The 15599-nt window shown below is 43.8% G+C and overlaps 1 protein-coding gene across 19 annotated transcripts in view; it reads left to right on the top strand.

The window, feature by feature from the left end:
• Positions 1–8074, top strand: part of FBLN2 (fibulin 2) — a 171555-nt gene extending 163481 nt beyond the window's left edge. For all 19 annotated transcript variants that reach the window (XM_068906882.1, XM_068906894.1, XM_009688165.2 and 16 more), the window contains 3 exons: positions 295–423; positions 4705–4828; positions 6012–8074. In XM_068906882.1, the coding sequence (XP_068762983.1) occupies positions 295–423; positions 4705–4828; positions 6012–6369 (611 nt within the window). In that variant the 3' untranslated portion in view covers positions 6370–8074. The remainder of the gene's footprint in view (positions 1–294; positions 424–4704; positions 4829–6011) is intronic.
• Positions 8075–15599: the final 7525 nt, after the last annotated feature.

Here is a 15599-nt window from a genome sequence, read left to right as displayed (position 1 = left end):
TAAATTACAGAGGTATAGGAGAGAGGAGTTTTCAAACTCAGATGTGCCTTAGACTTTCCAAGAGTCCTTGCTACTTCTTGCAGCCAGTAATTTTGGGGGCAAAGCACTATGTTCAGCGTTTCAGAAAATACCATCAGCTGTTCTAGATCAACATCAAACTTCTAAGGCTGTGGTCTTGCTTAAGAGAAATGTATTATAAATGTATCATAGAAGAATTTCCTTGTGCTCCTCAACCTCCCTTTTCAAGTTTGTAATTTTCTTTTTTTTTCATATGTTTGTAATTTTTTTTTCCAGATATCGATGAGTGCACACAAAGTGCAGGCATCCTTTGTACTTTCCGCTGTGTGAATGTTCCTGGTAGTTACCAGTGTGCTTGTCCCGAGCAGGGATATACCATGGCAGCAAATGGACGAACTTGTCGAGGTAATGATGAGCTTAAGGAATTGGAAGGATTATGTCATGAAGCTTTAATCTTTGGCATGATCAGAGACATTACAGAAATTCAGCTAGGTTTCCATTTTGGATATTAGTCATTGTTAAAAAGCCTGTATTTGACAAAATTGCCATATATTAATATCTGCAGTGTCACCCTTTTTCCTGGGTTAGAAAAAAAGCAGTAACTGTAGCAACTCAGCTATCAATGCACACTAATTGTTTAAATGAGCTTCTAGGGAAACCCACTTCATCAATCAAGCTGGGGCATGTGATTGCTTACATGGCCTATATATCTGCACTGTGGCACATCAGTAAGTCATCTGATTTTTAGAGGTGCCAGATATACAAAGCCATAGCTTCATTATAAGTTGCAGGAGCTTCCTGCCCCAGAAAACTAGGAGAGTGAATATAGGAGCTGTAATGGGGCCTTGGACATCCTGAAGTTTACCATCTAAGCTTAAATATGTTGGCTATAGTAAATGTTAATGTAAATGACATGTATTCTCCCACCCCAACCCATTCTCTCCAGATCGTAGAAATGTATGCTGGGTGTCTGGAGTTTTTCATCTGGTGTGCAGCTGTCTGTTTTGGAAGTAAAAATCCCCCATTTCCAGGGGATGCACTGACGGTGTAATGATGATTGAAGATCTGATTACCTTTATGTACTCTACACACATTCCTGCAGTCAGTTACACTAACTGCCAGGCATTTCCTGCTCTTAGTTTTTCAAGAACCCTTCACGTAACTTTCGGTTATGTATCTTCTATGCTAAAATTCCCTTCTCAGTGGTAACTGCAGTGAATTTACACTGCATAAATCACTAATGGCATGAGCAGAGTTGATCTTACCTTTGTGGCAGAGAAATGGACTCAACGATAGCAAGAATCTTTCTAAGGGTGGGGGCTTGGGGGGGGGTTTATTTTTGTGTATGATTTTATATATGACCTCAGAATCAGGCTTTGAGTTACACAGACTTTAATTTAAATTCTTATGTAGAAGTCATCTTTAGAAAATCTGTAGCTGTAGCTCTCCTCCAGGCGTTTTTGCTGTATGCTGACTTTCTGAGCCCTGGCACGTTAGCTGCCTTCTCTGCCAGCACTGTGATTTGAGCTGGGGACGTTTTCCAGAGTTAACAGCGTACGTCACTGCACTCGGGCTGCCAGCGTAGCCCTCCGGAGCCGGAGGCGCCCAGCGCACTCCCAGCACTGGGGTGGAGAGGAAAGATGCAGCGCACGGAGCAGTGGTCACAGCTGCAGGGTCTCCGTGGTGTGACACTGGCACCCCACGCTAGCCTCTCTGAGGGGGACGCCTGCCACATAGGCTGGTCCTGCTGAGTGAGCTACACAGGCACACTCAGAGGAATTTTTCAAAGGACTTATACTACGTGGTGCAGGTGCCGTCCTTACTGGGGGAAAGCGGTTAACTTGCAAAACTTAGCACATGTGAGGCAACTCTTTGTAGGGGTAAGTAAGCTGGTCTTTAGTCAGGCACTGGAAGCAACCCTGGGTACATCCCATTTTTTTGCACAGATGAAACCCACAGTGCAGACTTCTGAGCTATGCAAGTGTGTATAATGGGCAGGCTCACATGTTGAGGCCTATTTGAAAAGACGGTCAGAGAGAAGTCCGAACTGATGTCAGTTGGACTAAACTCAAGGCGATTATATCAGGTTCCACCAGCCCAAGATCTGGCCCCAACTGCTCGTCATCCAGCCAATTCTTAAATTAAAAGTTACTAGTGGTACATTCTTCGTACCTTTCTTTTTTTCATTTTATACAGATGAGTTGCTGCTTGTAATAGTGTGTCAACATATGGCTCTTTTTGGAGAAACTGTGAATGGTATTTTGCAGCATAGCCAAACTGGTGGACTGAGTGTTTTCACGACAATGAACACAATGTGGAAGAAATTTTATTTTCACCTGAGGGCACTTTTGAGAATCAGCAAGGGGTTTAATTTACTTTGATTCTCTCTCACTTCCTATTGTATACTTTTCTTTGCTAGACTTCAAACCACTCAGTGCGGTGTACAAGACCAGTTCTCATCCTAAGGGAATGAAGGGAGAGGGAGGTTATAGTTTTCCTCCAAGAGTGTCTCTCCTCTGTGACAACTGGCAGAACTGCAGAGCCCTACACGGTCCACGTGGTTTGTCTGTTAGCGTTTATTTTATTTTAAAACCTCCATGCATTGTCTAGACATTTGGGAGTACACAATGTGACTGTGAGATCTTTGCCAATATTTTCTGCTCAAGTTGGATCCCTGTTATTGCATCTGGTTTTCAGCATTTTAAGGTCCATGGCTTGGGCTTGTGCATATGTATTATTTAGGTAACCACATTCATGCTTTAGGCCAATAAGTATCTTAGAGCTTTAACTGTTCTTTGTTGTCTTCTGCAACATTACTTCTCGTTATTGGGAGATATTTACATTTAACTTAAGTTTTTAAATCTATGTCTTGTTGAAACTGTTGTTCTTAAGTTGGCTTATTCATAATAGTCTTGTGAAGCGTAGGACTCCTGAACCGTGCAGCTGTACAGCAGTAGTGGCTCTGCTTTGTATTCACGCCCTGCTTTGATCCCAAGCAACCTTCATGCATAGATAAATCCTTCTCCTGGCTTAGTTCAGCTCTCTCAACTCTCAAAAAGTCAGTGAGAAGGTCCTGCTTGCTTTAAACACCACTTGATTGTATTCTGATGACATTTGTTTATTCTTGAGAGGTAAATTTTGTCACAATAGGCTGTGAATGGCCAACACGTAGAGGAACACAGGGCTTCCCTCCATCGATGATGTGTGTTTGCTTGGGGTATGGGGTCTCCAGATATGCCCTTTCTCAGCTTGGGTGACCCGGAAGGATGCTGTTGGCCTGGGATACATGGCTGTTTTGTAACCTTCTTCATGAAGAAGGAGCCGTTGCTATCACATACGTATCCCGCAGCGTGTGAGGCCGATGTCCTTTCAGCCAGAACTGTCTCCTGTGCTCCCGCCGTCCTCGGCGCCTGCACCCAGGTCTGTGCAGTGCATAACACTGTGCTCGTGCTCTGCTATTTGCAGCAAGTGTAGAGGCTCTCCAAAGGCTTGAGCTTATCACACATGCACTGTGTTCATGTGCTAAACCACATGTGAGCATCACACATGCTTAGAAAAACCTTGCTTAACATAGGCTAGTGCCAAGCATGAAATTGTGGTTCAGGGACTACCTGTGATCTGTGAAGCGGTAAAAATTGGCCAATCACTGTTTAGGAAACTATTTTAAAACTATCTTCAGCCAGAATGGCCCTGGTAAGCTCATGCAACGGCTGCAGGGGGTGTCACTCATTGCTTGGTCTGAAATGTTTAGGGTTGCACTGCCCTAGACTACTGTTATTTGTTTATGTTATTTTGTTTCCCTTCAGCCTAGTTGACAATATTGCTTACACCACCATCTCTGACACCTCAGGAAAAATAGAGAAAATAACAACACAAACAGTTCTGTCTAGATGTTCGTGTTTGTTTTGAACCTTGAATGTTTTTTATTACGGGGGAAGTGGCGAGAGAGGGTGATCTTGGGTTTTAAGAACTTTTCTCCTTTTCATGTTTATTCTCCCCTGGCACTTATAACAACCCTGTGCTGCAGCAGATCGGTTTGGATTGAGAGTGGTTAGGTTCACAACAGCGTGCAAATATTTGCAAAGTGTGGGTAAACAGACAAACTTCTGTGGGAGAAAGCCAGCACTGGCCACGCGCTGATGGCTGGAACCGGCCAGGCCCTCTGCCAAGTGGGAGGAAGGACTGGCAAATAACACGAGGAGGCCTGCGAGCTCCTTGCAGAGAGAGTGGGCTCCCTTATTTATTGCATAAAAGGGTATTGTCAACTCTTATTAGTAATGACAGATAATGTCAAGGAGGAAAATCAGCTTTTTCCGCAGAAGGCATTTGAATTTTAAGACAACTGGAATCAACATGCTTTACTCGCTCACTCCGAAACCCAAAGAAGGTCTTGTGTATAGAGATGAACCTAGCATAGCTCATCTGCACGTGCATGTCACATCCCGTACGCTGGTGTTTGGCTTCTTACTCTCTGTCTGCTGGCATCAGACACGACTGCTGAAGAGGTAACACACAACAAGCCAGCAGCCAAAACACGAGCCCTCCTTTGCAGATCCAAACCACAGACCCATCTTGCTTCTTATACACACACAGTCTATCTCATAAGCATGTTACGGCCCATAAAATTGCGGTTACTTGTTGTTTCTGAACTTACCGCCTCTCGTTCCTTGCATTTCTGCTTCTCAGATATCGACGAGTGTGCAATAGGGACCCACAACTGCTCAGCTGCGGAGTCGTGCTATAACATCCAGGGCAGCTTCCGCTGCCTGTCCTTCGAGTGCCCGTCCAACTACCGAAAAGTGTCTGACATGTAAGTCTGAGCTCCGCGTTGACGAGAGCAGCCGTGCCCCGTGGCTGCGGGACGCTTTGCGGCACGCTAGGCTGCGGGTGTATATTAAGTGCTCGGAGCTGCACCAGGGTGCTTTGGTACGGGGAGCAAGCAGGCTTTCCCCACACCACGGCTCGGTCCGTTTTTCTCTCTTCCTTCTCCCAGCTGCCACAACCTGCCTTTGCCCCTCAGCTGCTGCTGTAGCGGCAGTCCTGCTTCCCCAGGCTTGCTGCAGCTCTTGAAGTGCTCTATTTTCAGTTTTGTTTTGTTTTGTTTTTTAATAGGGTCCTCAGTGCTGCTTATATCACTGCAGTAGCTGCAATGGTTCAGGGCAGTGCTCTTACAGCTGTTTTGGGGCTCCCTCTTCCATGTTCACCTGGCAGCTCCCCGAGGTAGCGGGCAGGTTGCAGGGGAGCGGGCTAAGCAGCAAGCCGGGCTGCGCGGCTCTGCGAACGGCTGCTCCCGCTGCTCACAGCCCCCTGGCAGCTCCGATCTGCGCTCCCAGCGTCTTGGTGCCCCAACGGCTGCCGGCCCTCGGGAAGCCGGAGGGAGGCTGAGCCGAGGCCTGGCTTGTGGAGCGGGAAGTAACGAGGAGTTGCAAGAGGGACAGAGCCATGGAGGAGCGTGGAGAGCCTGCTTTCTTCAGGAATGAACATCTGTATTCACAGGCGGCAATCTTAGTTGCTTATCACTTAAAATATACTTTTCCTGCCTCACAGAACTAGCAGTTCTGTGGTTTCCCGCTCCCTTGTTTTAGCTGCCTTTTAGGTGCGATTGCTTGGGTTTTTGTGGAGCACGGTGCCGGCCTCACGCTGCTGGTGACGAAGCACAGGCGCCTCATCCAGGCTCTGCGCTGCTGCTTGCGGCACGGCCGCGGCTCTCCTTCTCCCTGTGCCCGCTGGGGAGCTTCCAAACACTGCTCTCCCTGTCCACGATGTTTTTCTTGCGCTGTTATACTCTGACATTTGTATCATTTACAAATGTTTATGGGAACTGCAAAAACAGAACAAGCAGCTGTTAATTACGCAGCTGAGGTTTGTATAGTCTGCTGTTTATCTGTCTAACATATGCTGAAGGCTTTCTTGACTTTGCAAGTCACCGAAAGATATTTTCTTTTACTCAAAATTGCACGGATGCTGAACGCGACTTGTTTCTCTTCTCTTAGGAGGTGTGAACGCATCAGTTGCTTTAATTATCTGGACTGCCAAAATACCCCAGTGCGCATTACCTATTACCAGCTGAACTTCCAAACCAATATCGTGGTCCCAGCTCATATTTTCCGTATTGGACCATCACCTGCCTACGCTGGGGACAACATAATCCTTACTATCAACAAGGGAAACGAAGAGAACTACTTCAGCACCAGGAGGCTGAACTCCTACACGGGCATCGTCTATCTCCAGCGACAAGTGAAAGAGCCTAAAGACTTTTTGTTAGATGTTGAAATGAAACTGTGGCGCCAGGGAACATACACTACTTTTCTTGCCAAAATTTACATATTCATCACAGCTCATGCATACTGAAGCGTGTATTGACATTGGAATTTATTGGTGCTATGCTCTTTACCTGTTCTACCAAAGCTTAATACTGTTGAACTGGCATTTAATGTATCTAGCCTTTATATTATTTTTCTATCATTGCTTCAAACTTTTTTTTATTGGTTGTGTAAATTAAGTTAATTTTTATCTTTTTCTGGTTGTTTGTTTTCTTACATAATTCTTTACATCATCGTTTGACAATGAGCAAAGGAAGGGTTTGAAAGGCAGTACATGTGTTATGTACTGGAACCTTTTCCTAGAAATTGTTTTTTGGCTTAGTTACATCTGCAGGGTATTGCACTAGAAAGGAAAGATGTTCACTTGGGAACATTGGTTTTTGCCACTAACTAAGGGAAAAAACCTTGAGCAATTTCTCTTTATTACACAAACTTGTGGTTTGGCATAGCCACTGACTTCACTGAGGTTTCTCTGCATTCAGATGCTATGTTGAAGGCTGCATGTGTACACTGACGGTTAGCTCACCTCATATTAAAGGTTTATTTTCCTCCTTCCAACTTTTATAATATTACCTAGATTATATATATAAATAAAAGAAAACTCCACCAGTGAACAAGCCTATGACTGAGTCTTGCTTTAGTAGGACTGCTCATATGCTTAATGTTACATGTTTGCAAGACCAAGGCCTTAAAAGAATATCATGCTTTAGAGTAAAAGCTCATATTGCCATTTTCAGTAGTCATCTTTATAGGTGCTTGAATTCCTCTCTATAGGTGCTTGAATTCCTCTCTATACAAACCCATTCTATTTAGGTAACTATAGATGCAGATTAGCTGTATTACAATTCTTAAAGGAATGTCAAAGAGGAAACATGGAAATAATGATATACTCAATTACCATTTATTTTGAACCTTGGGTGCGCGTTTGTCATTTTAGATAAAAAATAGGGGAGTTGCTTCTATTCGTCAGGAAAATGACCTCAGTTACGCTACCAAGTGACGCAGAGGAAAATGCTAGTTAAATTGGCAGTTTGTATTATGCCGTTTAGAAACAACACAACCTAAGTTTTGAACTGGATTTCCTCTTGTTCCGCAGGAAACTGGATGAGGTCCAAAGTTGAAGGCCGGATGTGACAACGTATAGTATAATCAAAGTATTTGTTAGAAGTTAGAAATGAATATCAGAACCTCTTTAAAGCTGATACAAAAAAGAAAAAAGAAAAAAAAAGGTTCAGCTTTGAAATTTTCTGAGCTTCCTTTGTTCCAGCTATAATTATTCTGCAAAATGTTTTAAATGAAATACATGGCTACACTATATTGATGTTTACTACATGACAGTTTAATAATCTGTTCTTTTCTATAGTAGATCTTACTTGGACCAGTGTATATTGTACATAATATTACAGAGAAGTCAAATCTTATGGCTTTTTACGCCACAATCAACGATTTCATTATATTGTAAAATATTTGTACTGTGGCTTAAAATCTTGTAAACACCACCCATAGGGTGAGAGATGTACTGTATTCATTATATCCCAAGGCCGCTTTCTACCACTTCAAATAAGTCACTTTTAAAATTGGGACTCGTATTGATAATAAAATACAAATCTGAGATCATAAAGACCCATTCCTGGAGAACAATTATTGCTATTCCCCAGCTCTAAAATGTGGGATATCTGCAAGTTTGCATACATCAAGCTTTTCTTTGTTTACCTATAAAAACCTTTTTACAGAAGTGACCCTCTTCCATCCATCTTTTATTTTCCATAGTTAGCAGCTTCACGAGCGTTTAGCAGAGAAGTGCTGACTGAAAAACACATGTTTATGCAATTTGTCATTTCAGTTAATGCCTATCTTACAGCTACAGGCATGGCAGGATGAAGAGGCAGCCGCAGCTGTGAGTAGGAGAGCCTCGCAGATTCGTTATGCAGTGTACGTGTTAAGCAACGATATGTTCCTCTGTGCCTCAGCGGGGCACGTCAAGAGTCACTGAAACCCAGAGGTTTCCATCAGCATTAGTGTTTGGCTGAGCGTAAATGATATTCAAGCTTCAACAGTCTTTCTTGTCAGAGAATAAATGGACGAGCCGTTTGTTACTTGGAGACCTTCTGCTGACTAAAAACAACCGTAGTCAATCATGTTAAGGGCCTGGCAGTTTGTAGCACTGACTTTTCATTTTCTAGACAGGTAACTGATGACGAAAGTTTTAGAAGAGGCTTTGCATACTATTATAAGAAAAATGTTATGTTATGAAAAAACATATCTTCATCAGCACTGTATTCTATAGACATTCAAAGAGGAGAGAAATAGTTGCTCTGTGCTGCTGCTCAAAGGCAAGGAAAGGCTTACGACAGATAATTTGACATTCATCTTTTCCCAACATAACTAGAAGAACTGTTTGCCTATTGGCCAATGTAAAGCGTATTCCCTGTTAGTTTTAGTGGTAGCTGCAGTGTGGGGAGTGTTAGTACTGTGTGCTTGCTTTTTCTTAGGACAGTGCCAAAGGTTCAACTTGAATAGACACGACCACCAAAGACCTGCTAACAGACGAGGACGTACTTCCCCTGGGTTGGAAAAGCTTTGGATTGGAATTTTATTCTCCTTCTACTGACCTAGCTCATCTGTAGTAATGTCCCTTTCGCTCTACTGGCAAGGTAAAATAGACAGAAAATGAGTGTATACATCCACTTCTATGAAAAAGAGCTTAGTGGAAAAGAGATCAGACCTGGACTGCGCCTTTATGGCCTCTCATACTTCCTAACAAGTGAGTTATGTAGTTCCCCTTGGCCCCCCTTGGCTTCTTTCGCCCTTCCCTGGTTGAAGTGAGTTAAGAACAGCTATCCAAGGACTGTGCAATATGATAAAATTATGAGGAAGACAACAGTCGCAATCCTAATAAAAAAATCATAGCAGACTTGGGACATATGATTATATGTGTGCAAAAACTCAGATTATTAGTGTGGTCTCAAAATTGGAAATAGGTTTTATGTGACCTGTCTGAACAATATATGTTCAGCTTAATTTTGCAGGTTGCATACTCTTGTATCTATGTAACCTGACCTCTGTGTACTTGGCTGTTATGTTTCTTGGCAGATCCAGTGAGCCCAGAGACTGAGGAAATTCAAACGTATCACCACAGGGAAGAAGAAATTATCATCTGCATGTTTGCTGGAAATTTGAGTGGGTCAATTATAGGGTGGAACATCAGGCTTTCTTTTGACTGAAATGTAAATAATACATTGTTGAAATGTTATAAATAACAGTAGATGGGTGAGAAAGATGTTTTTACCTAATTTGCTGAACAGCTTTCTTTCTGCACCAGGGAGGAGGTATTTTCCAATTTCATTGTATGTGAAAAACACATATATATGGATTAGTACAGATCCTGTCTGGTCAGTGCTGGTGTTCCTCTGGGAGCCCGGTGCAGAGGGGAGGCACGCAAGCACTCAGCCAGTGCCATCCTCTTCCTTGTCACTCTGGAGAGCTGGAGCACAACTCTCCCACCACAGAGGAGTCAGCTGTTAACTTTAACGCCGCAGGCGTTAAACTTTCCTCAGTCAGCCCAGCCCAGCCCAGCCCAGCTCAGCTGTGGGGAGCAGGGGTTAACTATGAAGCTAATAAATTGCCTCTACAGCTCTCAGCTGGCAAGTGTTGGGGATGCTGGGCACCTGGCAGCTTGTGGGTGGAGCTGGCTCCTGCTGGGGGCTATGTCCTCCCACTGCTAGCTCAGCACTGGTGCTTGCACCCTGCTCACCTGCACCCTGACTTGCCTACCCTTGGAGGAAAAAACACTGCTCTGAGAAACACTGTTCTTCTCCAACCATCTCAGTCCAGCTAGAAGTAAGAGACTACCAAAACCTGCACCCAAGATGAGAGAGCAAAGGTAATGAGTAAGAAAAAGTGAAGTGAGAGTTTGCTATTTCCTGGTACTATAAGCAGAAGTTGCAGTGCTGAATTTGAGATTGTGTGTGGTACTGGGTATGGGATTGAGCACATGACTAAAAGTGGTGCCTTTTAAAGGCAAAAATGCCTTGCACTTTCCCTTGGGCCTTTGCAGAGTGATGGTTGCTTCCATCATGTTTGCAGGATGCAATACCCATGCAATCTGTTGCAGGTTCTTTATCTCTCTCCTTGTTTTCTCTAGTAGATGTGAGTGACTGTTCTTCCTTGTCCACTTTTTTTCCTATTTCCATTGCTCCTGCCTGGGCTATGAGGAAGAGAAAGTCCCAGCTGGGGAGAATTAGGATTCTGGCATAAAAATAGATTTTTGAGGCTAAGTAGAAATCTCTTCCCATTTCCAGCCTTCTCTGCATTAGAGATGTTCATATTGAAGTGGCTATTGAAAACCATGATTTAATTAGATCCAGTTTCAGTGATGTGAAACTGAGGTAACATGCTTGAGCCTGTTGTATTCTAAACAATTTTCTCTTGCACTGCTCCACAAATAGCAGTGGCTGTGTAGGGCTATTTCAGGGTTAGGAGCACGTGGGATGAGCTTTGCTCTCCAAGGGCTCCTGACTCGTGTGCCACTGGAGGAGCTGGCTGGCAGCATGAGGCTGCCTCATCGTTGCTGCTTGTTGAGGCCTCCATGGGCTGCTCTCCTCGCCACTCCCTGTGGCGGAAGGAGGGTCTCTCCCAGCCCTGTCCCTAATGCATGAGCCTACCCAGCCTGGGAAGCGTTTCAGATCAGATGGTGACATTTGCTTCCTATGGGCTGAAGCTCCTGTTATGGCTAAACCTGTTATGGGTTAAAAAGCTTCTGCATCTGTCATGGATCTCTCTGTAGCTGGGGCTGGAGAAGGGCTGGATGCCCCTGTGGTGCCTGCACGCTGTGATGGGAGGAATGGGAGAAGATGCTCTGCACACCCATCAGCCTTCTGCATGGTAGCCCCCTGTAGCCATTTTGCCCACTGCAGAAATTCCCAGCAGGATGTTTTAATTGACTGGAGCTAGGACTGGTGTAATGACGAGGGTGGGCTGGAAGGGGAGGGCTTGTGGTAAAGACTTAGGGGAGCTGCTGCAGGAAAAGAGTAATCCTGCCTAATAGCCTGAGGCCAGCCCGATAGGGAAGTAATCAGGTCTCACTCCAGGTAAAGAATTGGCCGGGAGTGAGATACCTTATACTTTAAACATGAAAATATCAAAAACGATACAGGGTTTGATTAAGTCAATATATGATACGTGAGATGGCAGAAGGAAATTAATCCTGTCCAGGGCTAACGTAGACTGAAACAAGTCTCCTGCAAAAGCATTAAATCAAATCTTGCAGAGAAACACCATGTTTTAGAAGAGAAATACTGGTTTTGGGAAGGACCATCTGAAAGAATCGTAGTTTAATAGATTCCGAAGAGAACAAGAGATGAATGCTATCTTTAGGAGGAGGAAAGCAGGAAAACCTAAAATCTAATTTCATTTTGGAATAATAGCAAAATATACAGAGTGCAAAACTCTTCTGTGCCACCATTTTTAGGAAGTAATTACAAAATACATTAGCAAAAATAACTGACTCCATTTAAATTAGGAAAATGTATCCAAAATAAATGCTTTGAGAGAATGAGGAAGTAGAGCTTCCTTTCTTTGTGTAAATGAGAATGCCTTATGGTAACATAAAGACTGTAGCAGGCTACATCCCAAAGAAGGCTTTTTGACTTGCTGTGATTACAGAATTACTGGCTGCAGCTAGATGCATGGTAACTTGCTTTTAGAAGAGCACAAATCCTCCATAATATCAACAACCAGAGGGAAAAATAATGTATGTAGAATACTTTCTATATTGAAAAAAGACTATCTTAAAGGTAATCTTAAACCAGGAGTGTTGTAGTAGAGCACTGCCATTCTTGGTGTTTGAACAAATAATGTAAACTAATGATACAGGGTTGACAAACACAAAGTGATCTTTTGAAGATAATATACCAATTATGAGAGGTTTGTTTTTGCTAATGATAACAAAGTAAAAACTCTGACCAAAGAATATGCTCTTGGTCCAGAAAGGTTCTTGTCTTTGGGAGACTGAGCAGCCCATTTTCTGCATCTGGCTGACCGGAATAGCAAACAGATGCAGCTTCCTAACCCTTTAAACAGAGAAAGTGTTCACTGACCTCAAGTGTTGGGATGTTACAGCTCAGCTCCCAGACTCACTCCAGGACAGATGAGGACACCCCTGCCTACTGGTGTTTGCAATTTCAAGCGTGTCCTGCAGTTGAGGTGGAGCATTTTGTATCACCCCAGTGCTGCTGCTGCTGCCATTGAAATGGAAAGCAATCATATTCTTCTGTTATGGGCACTTTTGCTGTAGATTAACTGGGATTATTCTTTTATCAATCTCAGCTGTTGCAGAGGTCTATTATAGTTAATCCTGTTATCTTTCAATCGCACCTTGGAGAAATAGCTTTCACATTCACAAGGGCTATTTCAGGCAGAGTGGTTCAGGCCAACTAATGTAAAAGTGTGCCCTACTGGAGGGACCATAGGACACAGTGTAGAATTACCAGCAGGAGTAGGGGAAGTCCTGTACTGAGCCATTAGTCTAATCGTCGGATACATACCCTAGTGACTAAACTCTACATTGTGGAAATCTTCCAATCCATGTTTAGGCCGAGTATGCAATACTATACCAAGGTGTTGTAATGCTTACCTTAATATAAATGCATGCAAAGGTGCTCTGGTATTGAGAGCAAAATATAGGCCAGTAATGACTCATACTGGAAATAATTGCTAGAATTGGGAGGATGCAAGTGCAGAATTTAGTCACAAATTTTAGGGATTCCCGAAGTCAGCATAAAAATTATGTTGCGTTTGCAGTCTAGGGGAATCTGTGATAGGAACTGCAGATATGCATAGAGGAACCTCTTTTCTAGAGCATCTAGATAGATATTCCTGTATTTTTTGTTATACCAGAAAATGCTTCTCAGAACTGTGATTCACATAGGCAACAGTCTGCAACCTTTATTTGTGCAAAAGCAGCAACTATTTATATGAGCAATCCCATCAACTTGAAAGGCTTGAGTACTAGATTGGGACTCAGAAGAGCTGATTCCTGGCTCTGTCCGAATGGATAGCTGGGCACCAGTCAGTTGTAGTGTAGATAGTTATGGCTTTCTTCGAGTCCTTGCATTGAAGAGCTTATTTTGTAGCTCTTTCATTGAATGCAAGAACTACTTGATGCTGCAAAGGTAGTATCAACTTGGTACTTTATGGTCATATAGCTATTATTACTAGGTTAGAGGCTAGAATATAAATCCTACCCCTTTCCATCTGGGAATCTCCTATACCAGAGATGTTACCAATGGGCTCTAAGACAGAATAAGGCAAATGATTTCTTAGGGGTGTTACTAATGTACAAGTGTGGCACTAGGCATCTGTGAACACAGTTGACGCTAGAGAGGCCTCCTCAACCTTGGAAAATCTTCTAAGAAAAATATTCTTGACTAAAAAAATGTCCACAGTGGACCAGATTGACAACAACTGTTGATGCATAGCTCCATAGAAGTGAGTGTGCTATCTTAAGTAAAGACACAGCTTTAATCATAACTTTTCTTCCTCTCTGCAGAGAGGAAGAAAAGTGTATAAGCTGTAATTTGGGAAACATCACAAGCATCCACCTGGATGATTCTGACGTGTGTAATGACAAAGGCTGTTTAAGAACATGAATACTCCATATACATGCTGTAGACAGGTACCTATTGCCCAGGGAATGTTATTAGGCTTGTAAAATTGAATGATCAGAAGAGGGGGGATTTCCAGGCCTCTGGGGTGGAAGGACACTCAAAAGCTAGCAGGTGGTGTTAGAGCTGTTGGACTGTGTGCTCCAAGGTCTCCCCAGCCTTCAGTCATGAAGGCTTCCCTGCGTGAAGATCTCCGTAAGGGATGTGTTATGTACATATGTGGGGGGGATTGTGGGTTTTGTAACCCTTTCCAACAGTCTTAGTGGTTTGGATTGGCAAGCATCCAGAAAGGGTGCTTCCAGGCCTTCACCATCTCTCCTGGGACACATAGTGCAGGCGATCCCCACACCTCTGGGGCAGAGCCTCTAACACCTCGAGCACATGGTGCCAAGTCCCGTGTATGTGCGCTGCGCATCTGCCCAAAGCCCCTCGCCAGCCCCGGAGCCCCTGACTTCACCATGCGTTTGCTCATTTTGGTCCAGCAACAATCTTCATTTTGCCCTCTTATGAGTTCCACTGGTAGCCCCTTTTTCTTCCCTTCCTAGGCTGCCTTCTGCAGGTTGTCTTGGTTTTCCCCAGTTGCCAGCAGGCTTTTGCTTCATCTCTTCTCTCCCTTTTAAAAGGTCACAGGCCAAAAAGAAACATATCCAGAAATTCATCAACCTTTGCTTCAGTGCTGCCTTAGAGACAGCACCCGTGCTAGCAGCTTGCTAATCTGCTGGCAGCACCACCGAGCTGCCAGTCCAGAGTCTGAAGAACAACATTTTTTTTTTTTAATTCCACTCTAGCTTTGAACTGTGCAGTGCCGCAGGTTTGGAGCAGGGCTGTTCTGTGCACCACTGGGACGCAGCGAGTGCGTTGCTGGATGAGCGCCCTGGCAAGATGCTGATTAAAAGGCAATTTGTGTTTTCCCAAATTCCATTGATTTTTCTTTTAAGGCATTTTTTTTCTTTTCTGGAGTACTTGTGTGAAAGGAATCAAACATAATTTTAATGTTTGTTCCCAAATACTCTTTGTGTAAATTTTTTGAGTGGGCATTTGATATTTCAGCTTACAGCCTCAAGCGTTGTCTTCGCTGTGGGCCAGCACAAGGAACGGGCTGGGAACGGCAGCGGGGATTGCCACTGGGGCGCCTGGCCCTCCCTCCGGGCGGATTTAAGTCCTTCAGGGATTTTTGGGCTGGTTATGGAGGCAGATCTACCTGCGTTATCCGTTTAACGGCGATGTGGTGTTGGGCAGTGGGAGCAGGGACGTTCCTGGTTCAGGGAAAGCGATGGCTGGTTCATAAACCAGGCAGAGGCACTAAGGGATGGGTCGGTTTTGGGTGTGTGTGTTTCTTTTTTTTCTTTTTTTCTTTCACCTGCTGACATTGGAAGACTTTGAAAAACGAAGTCCAAAACCAGTTTTTATCTACAGTAACTATTTTCCCAAATGTGCCAGCTGGTAGTGATTTTTCCCATTACATTAACTAGATTATTTTCTAAATCCCTGTTTCCCTGTCCAGACAGGGTGAGCCGCTTTCTAACGCAAATCAAGGTGTGCCATTATTTCCCCTGTGCTCCAGCTTTCCCTGCCAAATCAGTCATGCAGGGAT

This window comes from Struthio camelus, chromosome 14, assembly GCF_040807025.1.
Source record: "Struthio camelus isolate bStrCam1 chromosome 14, bStrCam1.hap1, whole genome shotgun sequence".
NCBI lineage: Eukaryota > Metazoa > Chordata > Aves > Struthioniformes > Struthionidae > Struthio > Struthio camelus.
Note: the sequence above shows the minus strand (reverse complement) of the source record. Positions and strands in the feature narration are given on the sequence as shown.